This window comes from Onychostruthus taczanowskii, unplaced genomic scaffold (genome assembly GCF_017590055.1).
Source record: "Onychostruthus taczanowskii isolate IOZ18803 unplaced genomic scaffold, ASM1759005v1 scaffold30, whole genome shotgun sequence".
Taxonomy (NCBI): domain Eukaryota; kingdom Metazoa; phylum Chordata; class Aves; order Passeriformes; family Passeridae; genus Onychostruthus; species Onychostruthus taczanowskii.
The window spans coordinates 8,995,686-9,017,369 of NW_024500350.1; the positions used below are offsets into that span (position 1 = coordinate 8,995,686).

Consider the following 21,684-nt stretch of genomic DNA (forward strand, 5'->3'; position numbering starts at 1 on the left):
TATACTGCTGCCATAGTGCCACATTGTCAAAATCTTATATTACCAGGACCATTTCTGTACATAGGAACCCAGCACAGTCCATTAAGGCTTGCCATACTGATGGTATAACACAGTATCTTCTGCTCAATCCTCACTTCATCTGTACATGTTCCTTCTCCATTAGCATCAGACTGCTTAAGAGAGGAAGACAGCTGGAAGGTCAGTGCAACAGCTCAAATCAAGCACTACCTATCTGTTCAGCTGTTTTAAAACATCATATTTTAAAAGTTTACCCTTCTCTCCATTTTGAGAAAATGTGTTTGGATATGCATGATATAAAAGACTCAGAGGTAACGCTGTTGGCTTGACAAAGCTGCATTATTACCATTATCTTTTGGGTGTTTTTTCAATCTTCTTTCACTTAGGAAAGCATTTAGTATGTACATCTTTGGTTTTGTTTTCTAAAATATCTGTCTTTACAGTAAGGACTAGCTCAAAAAGAAACATCTTTGTTTAGGAAGCAGTGGGACTGGTCCTAATACCAGTCAGAGTCCATCCTGCAGTTCTCACGTAATTCTCCAAAAACTATTATCTCCAACTAACTGAACTTCAGTCTTATCACAGGTTTCTTCAGGTAAGATAAGTGGAACTGTTCAATTGCATTATTCACTGTAAACTATAGGCAATATTTACAGGTGTTTGATTCCAGCCACTTAACCCTTATTTTTCAAGGCACTTAGACTTTAACTTCAGATTTTCTGTGGAGAGCCAAAGCGGACAGAAGTAGTCATAATAAACCTGTGATGACACACACTACAGTAATCTGTGCTAGTATAATTTTATAAGCATCATGGTCTGCAGTTCCAGATACTACTCAATCACAGCAAGAATAAAAGGTGCACAAAATGACAAAGATCAGTTACTAGTAGGAGAAGGTAAATTTTCAAAGTCCATTGAACATGGTAGAAAGTCTAAACAAAATTCTACATCAAAGGAATTACAACATATTCCTGATCTATGGGATGAATTGATCAATTGAAGGTTTACAGCTCTATGCAAAGCATGACACTGTGGCTAATGTCAAAACATGACACTTTTCAAAATAATTTTTATACACTGGCTTAGCTTGAACCAGCTGTTCACTCATGTGTGTGATCTCTGCACTGCATCAGCTTGGTGACAAAAGCTCAGTGGACTCTTGAGCTGTGGATGTGAAATCCTGTTGTCCAGCTTGCCACCTAGTGGTTTCCTACAGATGAAGAAGGTATGGAAGAGGATGCTTGAGCCCATGAAGATCGTTGGGTGTATTTTCCTGCATGGGAAATGGACTTTAATCATTAGAATACCTCTCCCACATCTGGCAAATAAGAAAGCAGAATTTCACAACATCAACCATTTAGAAAAGTGCAGGCAGCAGTGTCTGAAAGGTATTGCTTCAAAGATTACTGTCTTGAACAGGAACAGCAGCAGAATAATACTACTTCTTGTTTGTGGTCTGAATAACTGGAATGAGGAGATGCAGTGCTCCATAGCACACAGTTAACACTGCTTACAGACAGTCTGTTTTTTAAAATACTCACTCAGTTTTCAAGGGCCTTTTGTATTCACCCAGGGGGATGACTTTCAGAAATTAATGTGGCAGGCCCTAATTGTGTAATTCCAAAGGCAAAGTAACCAAGCACCAATTTATGACATGCATCCACCCCTTCCTGTGAAGACTTCTGTATGCTTGTCTCCTGTCATTAGCAGAGAAACTATAGTTTTAACTAGTAAAGGCTACTTAGTTAGGTATTTGGAACAACAGCACAGAACACAAGCATTCTACATGGCTATTTTTAAGTTTTGGACTGTCAAAAATGTGTACTAACACAGAAATTTAAAATCAACCACTGCAAACTTGTAAGGTTAGTTCCAAAAATTAGGAAAATATAAAGAATCAATACCCCAGAATTAGAAATACTTTTAAAATGCCGTAGCTTAGTTTGCACACCAATGAAAAAACACACCTAATTTACAATCCTTCAACTTACTTTCAGAAGTGACCACAGCTAGCGAGATCATAGCTAAGCACCTAAACTGCTTTTGAAAATGGAACTAAATGTTTAGTATATTGAAATGTTTAACATATCTTCCATTTGATGTGTGCTAACTTCAGTCAGAAATGAATGAACATTCATAGATTTTTTTTTTCCTCAGGATAAAAGAGATATATGCAGACATGTTGTATAGGCAAACTGAAATTTCCTCAGATGGGAGTTTCATTTAAGAAATTTTTCACTAGATATTTGCTTATGGCTAACAGTACTCCTGAAGGAACACCAACTCAAACAAGTTCCTATTCAGGAGAAGAACATAGAAAGGAAGAAAATGTAGCTAGGGCATTAGTTAATATTTGTGAAACACTTCAAAGATGAAGTTTTACGTAACACAGAAAAGAGATCATGAGTTTTTCTCTGATTGGACCTGGAATGAAGCCAGAGGCAGAGCACTGTTTCTGTTTGTTAATATTTTACCAGATTCTTTCTCTGGCCAGCTTTTTACCCACATGGATTGCTCTTAGAACTGTCAGTGATGTCAAAGCTGTTGAAATTCTGTCTAGTGTGGAAACACTTAAGATAACTTTTGATCCATGAAGTGTGGAATTTCAGACGACAGAGCTTTGCAAGCTACAGTGAGAATTACAGTACAAGAAACTCCCCTATCTAAGCTCAAGTAGTAAATAAAAAAAGTTACTTTACCTCAAAGCAGCTCACTCCTGTTCTTTGTTAGGCTAAAATGTAAATCCAAATTATTAAACTGAGGACAGGGTTCTGAATACTTGTGGTGGTGGGGTTTCTCAAAAATGTATTGTGGGATGTGAAAATACAATGATTCATCTACACTAAATATGTATAAGTCAAATGACTAGTGGGGACCCAGCTTGCCTTACACCCTTACTCCCCCTGCAGTGCCCCCAGCCTCTGCTAACCCAAGGTAGCTGACTGGAGCTGATAAGGAGCATTTCACACAGTACCACACAGAACCCTTCACAGCACTGGCTTCATGCTAAATGCAGTATTACAGCTGAACTTCAATAGGTGATGTTTGCTTTTTTCCCCTCTGAACAAACTAGTAAGTATCTTCAATAGCAAACAGCAAGTTTATCAAAATAAATAGAAGAAAATAAATTTCCATTTTCTAAATGTTTTACAAATCTTCCCCTCCTCCTGCCTAACATTCACTCTAAAATCAAAAAAGGCTCTACTTTCCTTTGAGGGTGGCTTTTAATGAGCATTCAAGGTGCATATGTTGTGGATCACCAATCAAAATCTCCATCTGCTCTCAACCTCAGGGACAGAGCATTTAAAAAAAATAAAGAAATACAAAGGTGTATTTCTTATTTGTACAGCCTGTGCATCCTATGTAGCCTTTTAATATCATCAGGGCTTGTACCTGTATATCTCTAAGAGGTTCTTTTTCTTTCAATAATACAGAACCATAAAAAGACCTGAAGAAGGGACCTATGATCCTTCTAAACATCTTCCTTCTACTTATCTGCAGAATTAACATGCAAGCTATGAAATCCATCTAATTTCTACAGTAAACTGAAAATTAGCAGGTAGAGTAAGGAGAGAGAAAATTAAAATAGCCTTTTGACTTGCTTGGAAGCTTACACAAGGTCTGAATTTGATGGTGAAATGAATAAAGTATATAACAGTCCACTTCAGTAATTAAGATGTAGTCATTAACTCTTCAAAACACATTTAGTCATTGCATTGTGTAATATATTGGAAATACAGCAAATTGCAGGGCTTACTTGACATGCCAACCATTTTGAGTGCCAGTAGGCTGTTTCTTACATGTAACATGAAAAAAATGAAACTGTTCAACAGGTTCAGAAAAATAATTTTCAAGAGACAATTCTGTTTCACCAGAAATTCCCACAAGACACATCTACTGCTGTTTCCAATTTGGACAGAGTTGAACTTGGGAAAAAAAAAAAGATTGAATAAGCAAACTAACTTGTGTGCTTTGCTGCAAATCATTTTTTTGCCACTGAGCTTCCAAGTCTCTGCATGCGTCACTTGTACCTGAAAGCCCAGTTCCAAGTCACTCTGTCTCAATGACAGTTCTATCCATTGTAGCAATGTATTTGATGAATATATTAAATTAAAGTGAGTGGTTTTAAACAGGAAAGATTGAATTAATTCCCATAGTTCAGGTCTGAAAAATAATACAAGCCTCTGCTAACAATCAGAAGCAGAATTTGAAAATTTTGTATACAATGCTTCTAAGGTGATGTTGTTCCAAAAAAAAGAAAGATTCTGCTTTCACTTTTTTTTTTCTGGAACACAGAATTCAGTCCACTGGAATTAAGGATACCTTTTTCTGGAGGAGAAAGCTAAGCAGCAAAATAGAGTGTTTAAAAATCGTATTCTTGCAATGCAGTATTTCAGGGCCTGCATGTCTGAGTAAGAAGTTCCACTCTGGTGGATATAAATCTGGATGCAGAGATCAAATTAAACGTGGTTTTAGGAAAATATTATCCCTTATTGATTCACTTTAGCTTGTTCCACGTTGGCAGTATCCTCTGTCACTTTTGCTATGTCTAGATCCCCGAAAATCTACATTAAGTTTTGCAACAGTGGCTGGAAATTTCTAGACATTAAGAAACTGATGTCCTTGTAAGGCTGCCAGAGCTGTTGCACCACACATACAACAGCACGAAACTGCATGGCACTATCAGTAATGTTTCAAAGACATCCTTTTGCTTATCCTGTCAATATAGGCCTGGCCTGAAATGCTCTTCCTATTTCAGTCCTAGCCTCACAAAAAAAGCACGTGAATAATGAGTGTCAGCATGATGTCCATTCCAGTCCTACAGGTCTGTCAATGCACCTTACTTTGTCCCTGCAATGCACTGGTGTTGTGAATAAATACACTTATAATCCACTCTTCATTTTGAAAGTCCTTTTAAGTATTATTTTTTCTTGTGAGCTACTAAAGATGGTTCATTGCCTCCATACACTGGTTTAAAAATAGATGTAACATAGGCTGGATAGGACCTGTGGGTGAAATGTCACAGTGCTTATCACTCCCTGCTCAGAATGTATCTTGACACAACTTGTGTCCATTGCCACTTTTCACTGTGCATCTCTAAGAGTCTGGTTCTGTCTTCTCTAAAATCCCTCACCAGGTAGTTAAAAAGCACCAGTGAGACCATTCACCTACTCTTTTCCACAACTGACAACCCAGTTCTCTAAACCTCTTCTTGTGTAATGTGTTCCCATGCCCCACCCATTTAGTGGCTCTCCACTGGTCTCCAGTTTGTCACACTTTTGTACAAGAGGGTCCACAGGTGGACACAGTGGCCTCACAAGTATCAAATTTAGGGGAACAAATCACTTCCCTTAATCCAGTGACTGCATTCTTGTTCCTGCAGTCTCTATGTGATCAATCACATATGAATATCTATGTAATGGTAATACGGCTCATTTGAAAAGTCTAAATGGCTGCCACATTGCTATACAGATACTGTCAGATTTCAGGAATAATGATGACGATGAAAATAACATCAAGGCAAAAAGCCCAATCAATTCACATAAGCCCTCCAGCATTTTGAGAAATAACTGATTGAAAGCTACACCTCTTTTTTAATAAAAACAAGCAAAACCCACTTTTACTGGAACATTCTGGAGAAATGTTTGCCTATTTATAATTATCTTCTATAAAGAAAAGTCTACAATCCCTCTAGGGAACATACTCCACTATTAGCTATCCCTAAAATTTTTCTGATGTTATAATGTAAGTCCATTATTTTTTGTCCTACAGCAGGAGTTAGTTTCCCAAAGTTTAGCCAATGAAGGATTACTTCATGAACAGACCAATAGCTTGAAAAATGTAACATTAAGCTGCAATACACTGCTCAACATAATAGCTGTCATGAAAAAGTTCCTTAACAACTTGCCCTGTAAAGAGGCTACACTTCACTGCACATATCTTACAAACGGTGTTCTCGCTAAAATTTCCAAGAACCTGTGGTGATTTTTGTAGAAGTGTAACACTAATTCATGTTCAGTCTATGACCTAGGTTTTACCTTCTCCTGTCATCCTAACCCTCACAGTGTCTCACATGTAAAGACTCTTTCACATGTAAAAATTTGTGCCTGTTTCTATTTGTTTCCTATCCCAACTTGTTGCAGTGGACTATAAAATCCTAGGGAATCCGCACAGCATATACCACCATTATGCCCGTGATGTCACCTTTGGCTTTTAGGTCTTAGCGCTCTAGGCAGTACTGTAGCTATAAACCAGACAAAAAAACACTAATTAAGCAAGGAATTACAAATTAAAATTTGATCTAAGAGTCACTTGCCAGCACATGAAGTGTACAGTTCTCAAACAGACACATTTATATCTGCCCCTATCTGCCCCAGCTAAGTTTTAGACTACATCAAAACTGAAGTTGCATTTTACAGGAGTACTTAATAAAAGTGAAGAAGTATTTGCAATGAAGGCATTTAAACCAGACAGCTATACAGACATTCTTCTTTATTCTTACTTCTGCTGGCAACCATGAAATTCCCTTCAAGTAACTCATTCAGATTCTGATCATAGGACTGTGACAAGAGGAGCAGTATGTAAAAGAATGATGACAGAACAAACCATAATTCCACACTTCCAGAAGAGTCAAATATTGTGACTGTTTTACAAAGCAGGCTTACCCTGGCTGCTGTTCTTTCGAGGACTGAGTAGAGAAAGGCTTGATCCTGTATCTAAAATTTGACAGAAAGTATGCGGTCTAGATGAAGAAAGCTGAACCTGCTGGACATGACTAGGACTCTGACTGAGCAGCTGAGTTTGAACAATCTTTGTGGATGTATCTGCCTTTGTTGCTGAGAATGTATCTGGCCCATGATTTTCAATAGAGAAATCTATCCAAACCTGTTCAAATTCAAACACAATCTTACAGACATACATACTTTTCACATCAAACACATCAGAAAATTGGTTACATTTCATAGTGGCATCTTGGACTTGGAAAGAAAGAGGGTTTTGGCAAGGGGCAAGACAAAAGAGAATTATTATTTTTCATTTTGAAAGGTTGTACAAGAAGATTAATTACAACATCATGACAGTGATTGAGAAACCCTAGTTTACTTAGTGTTAACAAATACTATTTTGTACAGGAACAATGCATAATTTAAAAAAGACATAGGTTTTTAAGTCTTTGAGGAGATGACTGTTGAGCAATTCAAACTGAAAAAGCCAAATGAAGGTGAGTTACATTGATCATAAAACTGCACTGTACCTCACTGGATGGTAATTCTGTTTCTTCTCCACAGCTGCTTGGAGCTTCTTCTTCCTTTAAGCTAGGGCAGGCAGTAAGAGAAGAGAACCTTGAAGGATGCTGTTGCCTTGTGCACTGCAGCTCCTAATGTGAAATATTACATTAACACAAGTAACTCATGGTCCCTAAAACTAACACCCTTATAGCTCACTTTGCTGTTACACTGCTAGATTTAAAATAATCAGTTATAAATAATATTCAACAAAATTATGTTCTCTTCAGATCAAGGGGGTCAAACTACCTTTATAATAAATATCTACATTTCCTGGTGCTGTTACTATCACCTTGCTTGTTGCTCAAGCTTATATCGTCAGGGTCCTTCTTCACTTTCGTATTCTCCTGTGATTAAATTACAGAAGAAAAACTCCAAAACAATACCTAAAACCCCAACTAAAATAAAGCAGCTATGGAAAAGTATATCATCAGCAGCCAAAATAAACTAATTTACCTCTCCAAGTTTCACCAACTTTCAACTTGTAGCAACTAAAGTGAGATTTGATGAAAAGCAAACTGCTTCAGCCCTGTCAAAGGAGATGCAAATAAACACTGAAGTCTTTAGCTATATATTTAAGACTAAAGAAACACAATGTAAGCCCATTATGTAAAGTAATTGACAGTAAAATTCCTGTAGCTTTGACAGTAATAAATTATCTTGGTTTTTTGTAAGGATGAAGATCTTGGAATGCAGGAGCAAAAGTAGCCTGGCCAGTAAGAGGATCACATAGAATAAAAACACCCAAACTAGCATAATAGTAGTCTTTGGAAAGTCAGCCAGAAGCTCAGCTTTTGTGTAGGAGCTGAAGCCTCAGCAGATATATTCTGAGTAAAGAGCAGCCTGGAATGAGAGTATGGAACAGCTTGGATCTAAGAAGGGCTATCCTTTCTAGTCTAGACAAATGATAAACCCAAAGGTTCCAGAGGTGGAAAGATCCTCAATGACAGCCACTTCAGCCATGACCTCCAAGCAACCCATCAGCTGAAGAGGTTGAACTACTACTCCCAGAGTTTAGCTCACCATCTGGAAACTCACAGTCAAATTCTACCTCTCCAAGTGCCATAGTCATACTGTATTTTAAAAATCTATTTATTCTTACAAAAGCAAGAATCATCTTTAATGATTTTTAACAGAACATGGGAGACATGAGATATGTAGAAAAACACAAACACAATATCTTGCTCATTAAAAATAAAGCAAGAGAAGACTGGGATGGATGGATATGAATATTCATTGGTCTTAATTTGAAAGTCAGCAAAGTTCTAAGGTGAGCTATGAAAGAAAGAATAATTAAAGAGGTGGAAAAGGAAAAAAAAAAGTAGTTTTGAATTTTGGTAATTTTGCCCAGATCTCAAAGTCACTTTTATGTACGTTTGGTATAAGCATTTAGCTAATCTTTTTCAGACCTCAATCCCAGCAGTGCACAGATGAAACATGCAGGTTACAAGAGGTCTCCTCAACTGGTTTGCTGAACCCTAATTTCCTTTGTAAAAATTATTTCCAGTGTTACTGTTTAATAAACAGGTTGCTATTTCTGAAACAGAGAACTGAAAGTTCAAGTGAACAAAGGATGCCAAGCTTGTGACTTTAGGTTAATGAGAGTATCACAAGCATACAGAAAAAAATATATATCCACAAGCATGCTGAGGCATTCCACAAAATAGCAAACAGCCAAAAAGATGATCAGTGAATTGGAACATCTGATATAGAAGAAGAGGTTGGGGCAGCTGGCCTTGCAGGCCTCCAGAAGAGAAAGATTAATCTTTTCAACATGTATAAGCATCTGATGAGGATGTTATAAGGAGATAAAGATGACTGAGTTGGAGTCATCTCACTGGTATACAGTGGAAGACCAAGTGACAACGAGCAAAGAAGTAAGTACAGGACACCTTGCTTAAGTATAAGGGGAAAGAAAACCCCAACCAAATGACAGCCCTCTTTATTGCGAGGGTGTCCAAACCCTGGAACAACTTGCCCAGAGCGGTGACGCTGTTGAGTCAGGGGCGGGAAGAAGATTCCAGTCTTCAGGCGGATCAGAAGGTAAAAAGCGTTTAATCACCCTAGCAGGTCTTTTTATAATGTGACTCGCTAAGGTGATACTTGATTGGTCTTAAAGTAGAAACATCTCACATTATTGGTGCACACTCTGGAGAACTACATTTATAAACAACGGTTACGGAAAGAGAGATAATAATTGTTTTAATTCTTTCTTTTAAAATTCTCAGGCTCAGCCTGGGAGAAATTATCTCTGTTCTTTCTTTGACTGAACTGAGAATATCCAGAGTAGTTCCCAGAGGAAGTGTTTCCCCAGCTAAACTTGGTTAATAATTCTACTGGAGTTTTATACCTCAGAGCAACAACCTCCCCCTTTCTAAAAGAATACTGTTTACTGCCTTCAAAACTACAACAACAATCAACTGCTCTGACTCAATCCCCACAGGAACAAATCTGCTGATCAATTAAGTAAAGTACACAGTGAAATCCTGACTATCGAAGTTACTGGGAGGTCTGCCACTAACTACTAGGGAAGCCAGGATTCATTCATTGGTCTCTCTGATAAAAGCTGCAATTTAACTATTAAAGGTTGCGTTTCAATTACAAAATACATGAGACAGATTAACTATATATCCTGCTTTTTTATATGGAAAAGGTGCTATTACAGTCATTTGGACATGGGTGCTTTAAAATCCCACCACTGTGGGTATTTGTAAATACCCTCACTGATTAATAATTTTAAAGTTTATATTAGAACATAATGCAAATCCTTCAAACAGCCTTTCTTGCTTAGTTAAAACTAAGCCTTATGAAATTTGTAATTCAGGATTGCATTTACACTGCATAAGTACATGTGTTTCTGAAATACCTTGGTTGAAGATCATGTTTAAAAATATTACTTTTGAAGTCCCAAACCCTTTAAACTTATGGGGAACCATCTGGCTTGTGGGCAGTCACTAATGGTGTTTGCCAAGGCTCAATTTTTGGGTCAGTTCTCTCCAGTCTTTGATCAATGACCTGGACACATGAGTTGAGTGTGCACTAGGTTGGCTGATGATACTAAATGAGAAGGACTCATTGATTCCCTTCTGGGTAGAGAGACCTTACAAAGAGATCTTGATAGACTGGAATGCTTGGTAATCACCAACTGCATGAAATTTAATGAGCAACAAAGCTGGATTCTGTACCTGGGACTATAGGCATGGATGTCTGTATACATTTGAGGGACAAGACGCTGAAGTGCAGCCCTGAAGAAATGGGTCTGGGGCTTTTGATTGTTGGCAAGTCTAGCAAGAGTCAACAGTGTATCCTGGTGGCCAGGAGTGCCAGCTGTGTCCTCAGTGTGTTAAACACAGCACAGCTAGCTGGCCAAAAGAAGTGAATGTCCCACTATGCTCGGCACTGACATGGCTTTACCTCAAGTACTGTGTGCATTTTTGGGCTCCACAATATGAGAAGAATATATAAATATTAGAAAAAAGTCCAAAGGAGGGCAACAAAGATGGTGAAAAGATTAGATGGCTAGATTTAAGAGGAGTGGCTGAGGATACTTGGCTTCTTCAGCTTAGAAAAGAGGAGGCTGGCAGATGACCTCACTGCTCTCTATAACTTCCTCCCATGATGGGGAAGAAGAGTAGGAAGTGCTGGTTTTTGATTTTGCTGTCCGGTGATAGGATGTGGAGGAATGGCTTAAATCTGCATCAGGGAAAATTCAGACAATTCAGACAATTCTTCCCTGAGAGGGTGGCCAAGCAGTGGAACAATCTCCCCAGGGTGTGGTCATGGCCCTAAGCCTTTCTGTGTTGAAAAAACATTTGGGACAATGCCTCTAACTTAAATGGTTTAACTTCTGGGTTGTCCTGTGTGACATCAGGATGCAAAGATCCTCATGGGTTCCTTCCAGCTCCAGATATGCAATGATTCTATGGAACCTTCCAAAGATAGATTTGAGCTAAACTCAGTCAGAGTAATTGAAATGCAAAATTTTAGGTTATATTCATGGAATTAGAACTGGCTTAATGGCTTATTATGGCTAAATTTCAAGCAGCATATAATTACCTGTGTTGTGAGTCTGTGCTGTAGATGCTTTAGAACTGATAGCTGACACTGTGTTCTTTTGACAAGTTCTCTTGGAAGAAGACTACCAGAGGCAATACAAACTGTGCAGTGTTTAGAGCTAACAGGATGCCAGACTCCTGTAAAGGAGAAAATATACTGAGGAAGGCATTCTTTCTTGATATTTTGTCAACCATATTGCATTTCTAGCAAGTGTTTACAGCAGATAATAAATGAACCACAGAACACAGGCCTTCTCATTGCAAATGGTTTCAGTGCAATGCAGAAATGTGCCTCGTGCTTTTTTCCCTTTATTTCATTGCCAGAAAGACTATGCATGGAACTTAGATATCCACAGTGAAATCTTTTTACATTATATATACTCTTAATTCAAGTTTACAGTAAACTTATTCTGCTTTTTCTTCCACTTTCCTAAAGTGTTAGTTTTTATTCCGAGAGATACACTACCTCTTTTATGCACATAAACAAAGTCTTAAAGTAAAGTTCCCACACTGACATCTAGGCACCAGGGAGTCATCTAAGATGACTCTAAGAGTCTTCTTCATCTAAGATGTTTATCAGCAAAAGTCACTACATAGACTCTTGTTTGATCTTAGCATCTCCTATCACAGGATAATCTTACTTGCAAGGATTAGTACCACAGTCTCACATGAGCTATGCAGATCAAGAATCAGTCAGGTCCAGCACCTTTTTTTATAATGAAGCCTAGCTTTCCCCAGCTCAAAGGATGAACTGATTCCCTGTCCATTTTATTCTAAATATCTAAGCTAGCACTTTTCTTTAGAATAAATTTACCTTTCTTTAACACCATTCCAAGTTCTGCCCTGAGTCTGTTTCCCATTTCAATCAGCTGCCTCTTTTCTTGGTTCAGAATTGAAATTTTTCTTGCTGCTTCCTTGAGTTTATTTTGCATTCCTCGTAGAGTGTGTTTGACACTATATTGACAACCAACACCAGTACCTACATCAGGTAGCTGTTGTCCAAAAGCAACCATGTTTTCTTCAAGAACTTTGGGTTCTGGCCCCTAAATAAAACAGACAGTGCTTATAATGAATATTTTGAAAGTGAGGTCTGCAGGTTCAGGGATTTGTACAAATACGCATGAGAGGTCAGTTGAAGAAAAAGTGTAAAATTGAAGGCTACAGTCCATTTTTTAGGGCACATTTTCAACATTTTTTAGCAGTACAGGACAAATTAAACTGTGGAGCAAAACACTGTAACAGCCCGAGACATTCCCCCAGATATTGTCAACTGTAAGTGTAAAATAATACACATAGCATAAACACTGTATAACTGTAAACTAAAGAGCACTTAATTTTAAGATAAAATGTGGAAAAAAGCTCTTTATACCAAATAGCAATCTGCTACAAATCCTTCTTTGTTTTAATCATTGTGTATATTGTTTAATGATTTGTACATGCAAACAAAAGGGGTAGATATAACTTAAAACATTTACTGAAAAGGAAAGATTCTACAATCTGTTTTGTCTCTTGCTTCCTGAGTCCACCTGTACATATACATAATGGTAAGGTATATACCCAAAAGATTGCATCCTTGTTTTTCAAGACCTATATACTGTCTTCTTTCAGCCCCCACAGAGGAGACTTTTTGATAGCCATTTAAATAGTCATCATTCACTGAACAGTCATCTCCCTGTAAACATTTTACATTTCACACATTGCCACAAGTATCTAAGTGTATCACATGCATTAAAATTGTTTTACAATTATTCATTGGTATGTTTACACTTTCACATATAAACTAGTTAGAAACATCCTACACTAACTGTTTACAGTGATTACACAATCAGTTTTCAACTAAATCACCCTAAACACTATGATCCAAGGAGTACACATTGAAAGCTATTATCCATACTGAGAAAAAACTAAACCATTGTTGCCTTATTGTGCCATGCAACTCCTATGCTCTTATTTCTTTGGATAGTTTTATTATTAAAAGGAAGGCTCTGGAGAACTTACAGGGAAAGCATGCAGGCCTACAAAGAGTATGGGGGAGAAAGGTAGAGAAATTAGTGCAGGACTAGAGTCTGAAAATACTAAGACACCAAAGTGAAAGGAAAAATGAACAGCACTTTGACACACATCTAGCAGTTTGTATAAAAGCAAGTAACACAAGTAGCTGGGAGTGTGTGTTGATCTGTTGGAAGGTAGGAGGGCTCTGCAAAGAGACCTGGAATGGTTGGAAGGATGGACAGAATCCAATAAAATGACATTTAATAAGTCCAAGTGCCGAGCCCTGCATTTGGCCACAATAACCCCCTGCAGCATTCTAGGCTGGGGACAGTGTGGCTGCACAGTGCCCAGGCAGAAAGGGACCTGGGGGTGCTGACAGCCAGCTGAACATGAGGCAGCAGTGTGCCCTGGTGGCCAAGAAGGCTAATGGCTCCTGGCCTGGATCAGGAATGGTGTGGCCAGCAGGAGCAGGGAGGTCATTCTGCCCCTGTGCTCAGCCCTGGTGAGGGCACACCTCGAGTGCTGTGCCCAGCTCTGGCCCCTCAGTTTGGGAAGGACGTTGAGACACTGGAGCACATCCAGAGGGGGCAACGAGGCTGGAGAGGGGCTGGGAACACAAACCCTGTGAGGAATGACTGGGGGAGCTGGGGGTGCTCACCTGGAGAAAAGGAGACTCAGGGGTGACCTTATCACTCTACAACTCCCTGAAGGGTGGTTGTAGTCTGGTGGGGTTAGGCTCTTTCTCCAGGCAGCAGCTGACAGAACCAGAGGACACAGTCTCAAGCTGTGCCAAAGGAAATATAGGTTGGATATTAGGAAAAAATTTTTTACAGAAGGGGTGATAAAGTTCTGGAATGGCTGCCTGGGGAGGTGGTGAAGTCACCATCCCTGGGTCTGTTTAACAAAACCTGGATGTGGCACTCGGTGCTAGGGTTTAGGTGAGGTGTTAGGGCTGGGTAGGACTCAATGATCTTGAAGGTTTCTTCCAACTCAGTGATTCTGTGTGATTGTGTGTGTGTGAAATTATTACAATCTACCTTCGCTGGTGAAATTGACATTCTAAAGCTTAACATAAAGTGAGGTGAAGGCAATGACCAATCACTGGTTGTCACACTGTGGACCACCTTCACTGGATCAAAAGACAAAAGCACATCACCTGGCTGGGGCAAGGAATGCCATTTGCATAAACTTTTCTTTTTCCTGAACTTTTCAGAAAAACATTCCACAGCATTGCACAGAAGATTCTTTTTTTTTTTTTTTTTCAGGTGACAGACTGTAAGCTGTAGAATTAGGAGTAGAATTAGGAACTCAGAAATCTTTTTACCTTTAGATCTATGTCCAGAGCAAAATTCTGCAGTACACAACAGAGAAAACACTGAAAAGATGGGTACTAAAGAAGAGTAGAGGAAAAACTCTCCTCAGAGCTGATACAAAAGAAAAAGAGAAAAATATATGTACAAGCAAAAGTTTACATTCTATTTTTACTAGTTTCCACAATAAACTTTCCTCTTCTTCTTTAGTGCTGGAGCCAATAATTTCCAGATTATGGTCACAGAAACTCTGTTATTTTAAATGGAAAAAAAGAAAACTATCACTATGGCTTTGCTTACTTACTTCACCTGCACCCTATGTTTAGGCATTCAAAAAAAAAGACTAAAATACGGATTTACAATGGAAAACCTGAATCGGTGATCCACAGTAGTTTAAGCATTTGCAAGTGGGAAAATAACACATCAAGACCAGCTTGCAAGATCAGAAGTGACTTGTGCCAAGGGATGACAAGTCAAAATTTATTGCCTAGAAAGAATAAGAGTAAGTTGGGCTAAAAAAATCTTTGCTGGCTGTCATCTGACCAATCACATAAGCACGTATTACTTCAGTTTATAATATTTACTCAAACAAAAATAATACACTAGGTATTTAATTACACACACACATACATACAGATATTTTTAAGTAGTTTAAACTCAACATACCTCTTCTGTGTCTGGGTTTACTATACAATGCAACTTAGTTGAACTGGCTTTTATGTTGCTCAGTGTGGTTCCAGTTGAAATTTTGTTTGTGCTCAGTGAACCTAAAAGAGGAGTAAAATATGAATGTATATGTATTTCTAGAGAGTTTAGGCTTTCATAGCAAGAGTTGCATCAGAACACTGTCTCATGCATATAAATGTCTAGTTTGTCTAGTTACAGAATCATAAAACCATAGACTTAGGTTGGAAAAGACCTTTAAAGTCATCAAGTTGAAACCAGTGACCTAACACTGCCAAGTCTTCCACTAAACCACGTCTTCAAATGTCCACACACATACACGCCTTTTAAACACCTCCAGGGATGGTGACTCAGCCATTTCCCCGGGCAGCCTGTGCCAATGCTTGAATAGGCCTTTTCAAAAAGAAAATTTTAATATTTAACTATTTAATATTTAATAATTTTTAAGATTTAATTTTTAAAAATATCCAATCTAAACCTCCTCTGGCAAAACTTGATGTTATTTCTGTTGTCCTATTGCTTATTACTAGGAAACAGAGAGTGATCCCTACCTCATGACAACTCCCTTTCAGGTAGTTGTAGATAGTGGTAAGTTCCCCCTGAACCTCCTTTTGTACACCACTTCAGTAGATATACTGTAAATGGACTGTAAACCCCCATGGCAGGGAGTTTGGATTAGGAGATCTTTAAAGATCCCTTCCAATCCAAGCCATTCTGTGATTCTACATACTGACTTCACTATCAGGAATTCTGTAATATACATATAATTGCTTTACTCTTGCAAAATATATACATGATTGCTTTTCTAGTGGTAATTTTGTAGTGACTTATAGTGTGTGCGTGTGTATTTCTTTTCACTAATAACTGTTTTATAGTAATTGGTAATACAGAATCTCAGGCTACTGTGTTCTTGTGTATGGTGCAATCAAATAACAATTTTTACACACTCATGGATTGGGTAGCCTTCATAGGTCATGACCGTGACTGCTAAACTTTCTTAACTGAATTTAAAGTTCTTTGTCAAGAATTTCACCTTGCTCTGCAAGCTGTCTGTCTTCTGTTTGAGGAAGAGAAGATAACATCTGCTCATCAAGACTCTCCATTTCTTTCCTCATTTGTGCAATAGCAGCCCGAAGGCTGGCATTCTGTTCCTGCAGCTTTTTTATTTCCAAAGCAGGGATGATATATTTACACAGAGAACTTTCATCACCATGCTGAAATATCTGGAAAATAAAAGTATAAGACAAAAAGAACCCTTCATTAATAAGTGACACATATTCTCTCCACACCACCACACACAGAGATCCTAATACTGTCAACCCATGAACATATATGGGAGAAAAGTACCATGGGAGGAGAATAAATGTGTTTATTGAGGATTTGCCTGGGAAAGAAGTGCTGTACTGAGAATATCATAGGAGGAGGTGCACATGGGGAGGACCATGGCACCGGAGCTAGCTCTGTTTTATAACTGTTGTTCTGCAGGTGTGGTTTATCTCTCTTCCATGTGCAGGTAAACCTCCCCTTAAGGAACTTATGGGCTCAACAGCAGTCCCTTTTCTGACCTGTCACATTCTTGAAAGCGTCATTGGAGATCATTTGTTGACAATAACATTGTCCTGGTTTAAAAGAGAGATCTTTCCCAAGGAAGATGGGAATGTTCCTGGAATGGAAAGACCACACCCTCCCTCCAAATTATTATGAATTCGAAATTACGGGGCTTTCAGACAAAGACATATTAAAAAGAATAACAGTTCTTTACTAGACTCTCTTCCTCTCTCTCTCTCTCTCTCTCTCTCTCTATATATATATATATATATACACAAAAGGAACAACAGCAAGGGCAAGAAGAAACACCACCAGCAGCCTCGGCCCGCCCACCAAGCAGTCCCCTTTGGTGTAGTTACGACGACAGCCGACAAGGGGCGCTGTAGGCTGCAGCGCCGGCCGCGGCCCCAGCTGCAGAGCGGCACCTCCGCGGCGATGGCAGCGCCGATGAGAGCGAGGGAAGGGCTGACTCCCGCAGGCACCACGGCAGCAGTGATCGGCCTTGGGCATGGCTGACGGCAGCCGGTACACGCTGGAAGGGACGCAGGGCTTCACCGCGATCTCCCACTGCGAAAGAGGGAAGAGGTCCGGCGGACGTGCTGCTGGCACTTCGGGGGCGCTGCAAGCGGCGGTTCCGGAGGCGGCGGGGGGAACGGCTTCCCCGGGCAGCCGCGGGGACTGGGCTGGGCTCTCTCGGCGCCGGCAGCCCGCGATCCCAGCCAATGGAGCCGCCGGGACTCCCTTTCTCTCTTGCAAGCAACGGACTCGGAAGCTGGCGGCAGGCGGAGCTCCACGGCAGTGGAGAAGAACCGCTGCGCAGGAGAGGTCCAAGGCGAAGAGAAACCACACGACCGCCTCTGCTCCCAGCAGGGCAAAGACTGCCCACCCCCACCTAAGAAACTGCCAGAATAACTCTGCCCCCTCCTCCGCTTCTCCCACTCCCCCAGAACCATTACAATGGTATGTCTCTGGATCGCTGTCCATTCACCATCTCCCTGACTACAAATGGGAAGAAAATTCCTGGGGAAAAAATAAAAACCAACCAACCAAAACCAAACCAAACCAAAAACCTAACCCCAGGCAAACATAAAAAAGCTGGATGTCCTCTGCTAAGCCAAAAAAAGGGAAGGAGTGTGTGGACTACACCCACATAACCTGGACAATGGACAATATGTAGAACATAGGACATTGACTGGAAAACACGTTTCCTGGTCACTTGAAATTCCAGCACAATCTTCAGGAAAAAGTACCTATGGGTAGGACTTATGGCATATAAAGACCAGAATATTAGGGTCCCGATATTATTTACTTTTGCTGTTTCTTCATTCTAAGTGTGTCTGCAAAGATTTTTAAATGTTTTTGTTTGGTCAGTGGTAATGTGTTATAACTGTGGTTTCATCCAAACAGAGAATATAGAATTTAGATTCTACCCCTGTAAACTCTTCTTTCACTGACAGAAACATGTGTCATCATCCATTTAAGAAATGCAGATACTCTTTGATACAGGAATATTAGGAAGCCATGCAATAGAGGAATATATATTCCTACAGTCACTAAACAAATCCTAATTCACAAGCTGCTCAGATCAAATGTTTTTCATCAAGGAAAAGACCATGAAATGTCTTTTGAGTATTTGTATAAAAATGTTGCTAAAACAGAATCACAGAATGAACTAGGTTGGAAAAGACCTTTAAGATCATCTAGTCCAACCTATGACCTAACACCTCCTCATCAGCTAAACCATGGCACTGAGTGCCATATCCAGTCTTGTTTTAAACATGTCCGGGGACAGTGACACCATAAACGTTTCTTTATATTTAACTCTAAACTTAAATTCTTGCAAAGCAGCAGTTTTGCCTCTTCAGAGAGCATGGCAATCCATAAGGTGCTTAACACATGTAGTCAAAATACTTCAGACACATCAAAATACTACAGTCTCAACATTTACGCCTCGCACAGCCTCAAACACTACTGTTTCCATCTTCTCCATCACTCCCACTTCCTTCAGTCCTCTTATTTTCCCACTCATAAGTCTGTTCTGCGAGTGTCATCTGAAAGTCTCATCTGAAATGTTAATGGCCTTCAGATTAAATTTCTCTGGCATAAAGACAAACTGCCCTGCAGCTTCTTTCTCCTGTGATTGTTTCTGCCCTAACAGTGCAGGCTACATAGAAGATGTGAATAATCACTATTCTGTTTTTACAGTCTTTCCAAGGCTTTTAAGGTGCGTCAGGGAAAGGCACCAGTAGGTAGCAATGCAACACCCAGATGTGAATTTTGGGGTCCAGGACTTCATCTCAACTTGCAATGTACACGTGAACCATCACAGTTTAAACCAGAAATACAACTGTTCCAGATTTGTGTAAGTGGAAATAGGTCTAGAGAGAAGACCCTAAAAACCCTAATAAACCAGAATGACTTGAAGCACTCATTCCTCTTCTGTGCACTTGTATGATATTATTAGCATGCTCTAGTTAGCATACTCTAAGTCATACTAAAATATAAGTTATAATCAAGATTTTCCAGGCTGGGTTGTTTCACATCTCAGTTACTTATTAAAAGGCCAAGAATGACTACTGCAACACTTCTAGCACACTGCTGGGGTCTCAGACCAATTTGAAGAAAAGGACCTGTGTACTGAAGATAGCGTACTAAGGTATATTTAAATTTTGATCTTTCTTGCATCAGTCATCTGAACCAGAGGCTAGCCAGTGTACTATTCTTTCTTTAAGAGGACTCATTGACACAAATGTCTTGGTGAGTTTTCTTCTGTTTGTTTACACTTCATTTTGTACAGAAAAGGTTCTAGACTAGAATAATAGACTTTTAAATTTTGTTATTTAGTTTTTTAAACACTGGCCCTTCCCATAAAAAGGAAAAAGACCAAAAAGGTTTTGCTGAGATGAGTACTGCTTATCCTACATGCCAAAAGTGCAAAAGCCAGAGTTTTTTAACAACCAAAGAAAAAGAGTGACAATGAAGACAGTCTTGCCATCCACAGTTGAAGAGAGCAGTGAATACAAAGAAGAATATAAGAATATAAAGAAGAAACAGTGCCCACCCCTGATTCTCTTGGTTTCTCAATGATCAATTAGCAAATCAGTCCAGTTTGAAATAAAATTGGAAAAACTACTTGCTCCATAGCAAGTTTTTGCTAGCAGTCTACTTTTATCTACAATAAAAATTGTCTTAAGGAAGTATCTTTCTGAAAACAATATTTTCTGCATTCAGGAACTACTGGGCTTGCTTAGCACTGCTTTTTCTTAGCAAGCTCTGGTAGCGTGCTCTGAAATGGTCCCTGTTGAGCACCTGTAGGCACCCAGGACAGTGCACTGCAGCATACACTTTGCTTTCACTCTTTTACCAAAGGCAGTTTTCTACTCTTAATGCATTATCCTTCAGCATGACTTCAAACCAGCATTACATTTTCAACTCTGAATGGCTTTTTAAAATATAAGCAATTTAAGAGGTAGCAATGAAAGGAAAACTAGCTAGTGACACTCAAATACAAGACATTAAAATATTTTAAACAGCTGGCATATTAGTATTTTGAAACATTGCCTTAAAATTGTAACTTTTCAACTTTAAAATCTACCCTGAACTGCAACTGACACAGAACCTCAGGAATGAGGTTCCAGAAATTAATTCTTCCCATTTGATTGCCATGATGCTACAGTATGTTGTCACATTTTGGAGCAACTGTCTATATCCAGCTTGCTCCTTTTGCTAGTGTGTAATGAATGAGAGCTGCAGTTAAGCCCATGACACCTAATCTATGTGTATTCCAGGACAGATATGCCTGTATTTTGAATGAAACATATGAAATAGATGAACTGCCTACACTAAGTTCAGTGGAAACAAGGCCCATAATATTGTTGTCTTAGAATGAATTTGTCCATGTCTACACTAAGTGTTGTCTAACCTGTTTCTCCCCTTCAGGTGAAATACTGTGATTAAACGATGCTTGTATTGTCTCTCAACAGTCAAAGCAGAAAGAACACTCTTCACTTCATGCAACCGGCAGTCTGTTTTCTGTACATCAGCTTGAGCCTGGGACTGAAGGAATGGAGGGGAGGCAGAGGATGTCAGTAGCTCAAGGATAAAGGGACAGAAGAAAAGGAAAGGTAAGGAAGGGAAAGGGAAAGGAAAAGGGAAATTAAAAGAAAAAGAAGGAAATCAAGGATACTTTAAAACATAGCACAGGGACTTAAGCACATTCCTTTTGTCTCTGTCAAAAACTGCCCTAACAGACAAATAATTTATCATAATTTTCTTATCTTCTTCATGTAAAATGGAAAACGATGATTTATCTCTCTAATATGTTCACATACTACAGCTATTGATGCCTATGAATAATTTTGGAAGGACAATGATAAAATAAAACCCTAGAGTAAATGCCAGCATTCTGAACTTCAGAAACAAATGTTTCCTCTGGACCTGTGAGTTCAGCACAACTGGGTGTTGAGAATTGTTAGATCATTGTCTAATAGTCTCTAAACAATAAGCATGTATTTCATTTTTCAGAAGCTGAAGTTTTTACACTACACAAAATAGGGGTTTTTTCTACACAAAAATACCACCCAAGAGCTCTTCAGGACTAATATTGTCCTCTTGATAGAATTCAAGTAGTACTGTGATCTGAAATTCTTTCTGCCCTCGAGCTGGTCTAAGAGACATCTTTCTTCTTTTGCTACAATGGCAAAGGAAAAACATCTCTCAAGCCAACTTGATTACATGGAAAGGGAGAAAAGGCCACTATTAGAGATTGCTCATGAAAATTAATCTGATCTCTGA

The 21,684-nt window shown here is 39.1% G+C and overlaps 1 protein-coding gene across 7 annotated transcripts in view; it reads right to left on the reverse strand.

Moving 5' to 3' along the window:
* Positions 1–21,684, reverse strand: part of CCDC57 (coiled-coil domain containing 57) — a 34,526-nt gene that overhangs the window by 2,250 nt on the left and 10,592 nt on the right. For 6 of the 7 annotated variants that reach the window (XM_041409028.1, XM_041409024.1, XM_041409027.1 and 3 more), the window contains 6 exons: positions 16,376–16,565; positions 15,325–15,425; positions 12,171–12,399; positions 11,358–11,494; positions 7,271–7,393; positions 6,684–6,903 (listed from right to left, as the gene is read on the reverse strand). In XM_041409028.1, the coding sequence (XP_041264962.1) occupies positions 6,684–6,903; positions 7,271–7,393; positions 11,358–11,494; positions 12,171–12,399; positions 15,325–15,425; positions 16,376–16,565 (1,000 nt within the window). Of the gene's footprint in view, positions 1–6,683; positions 6,904–7,270; positions 7,394–11,357; positions 11,495–12,170; positions 12,400–15,324; positions 15,426–16,375; positions 16,566–20,812; positions 20,947–21,684 lie in introns of all 7 variants that reach the window. The other variant, XM_041409029.1, reaches the window with a different exon arrangement.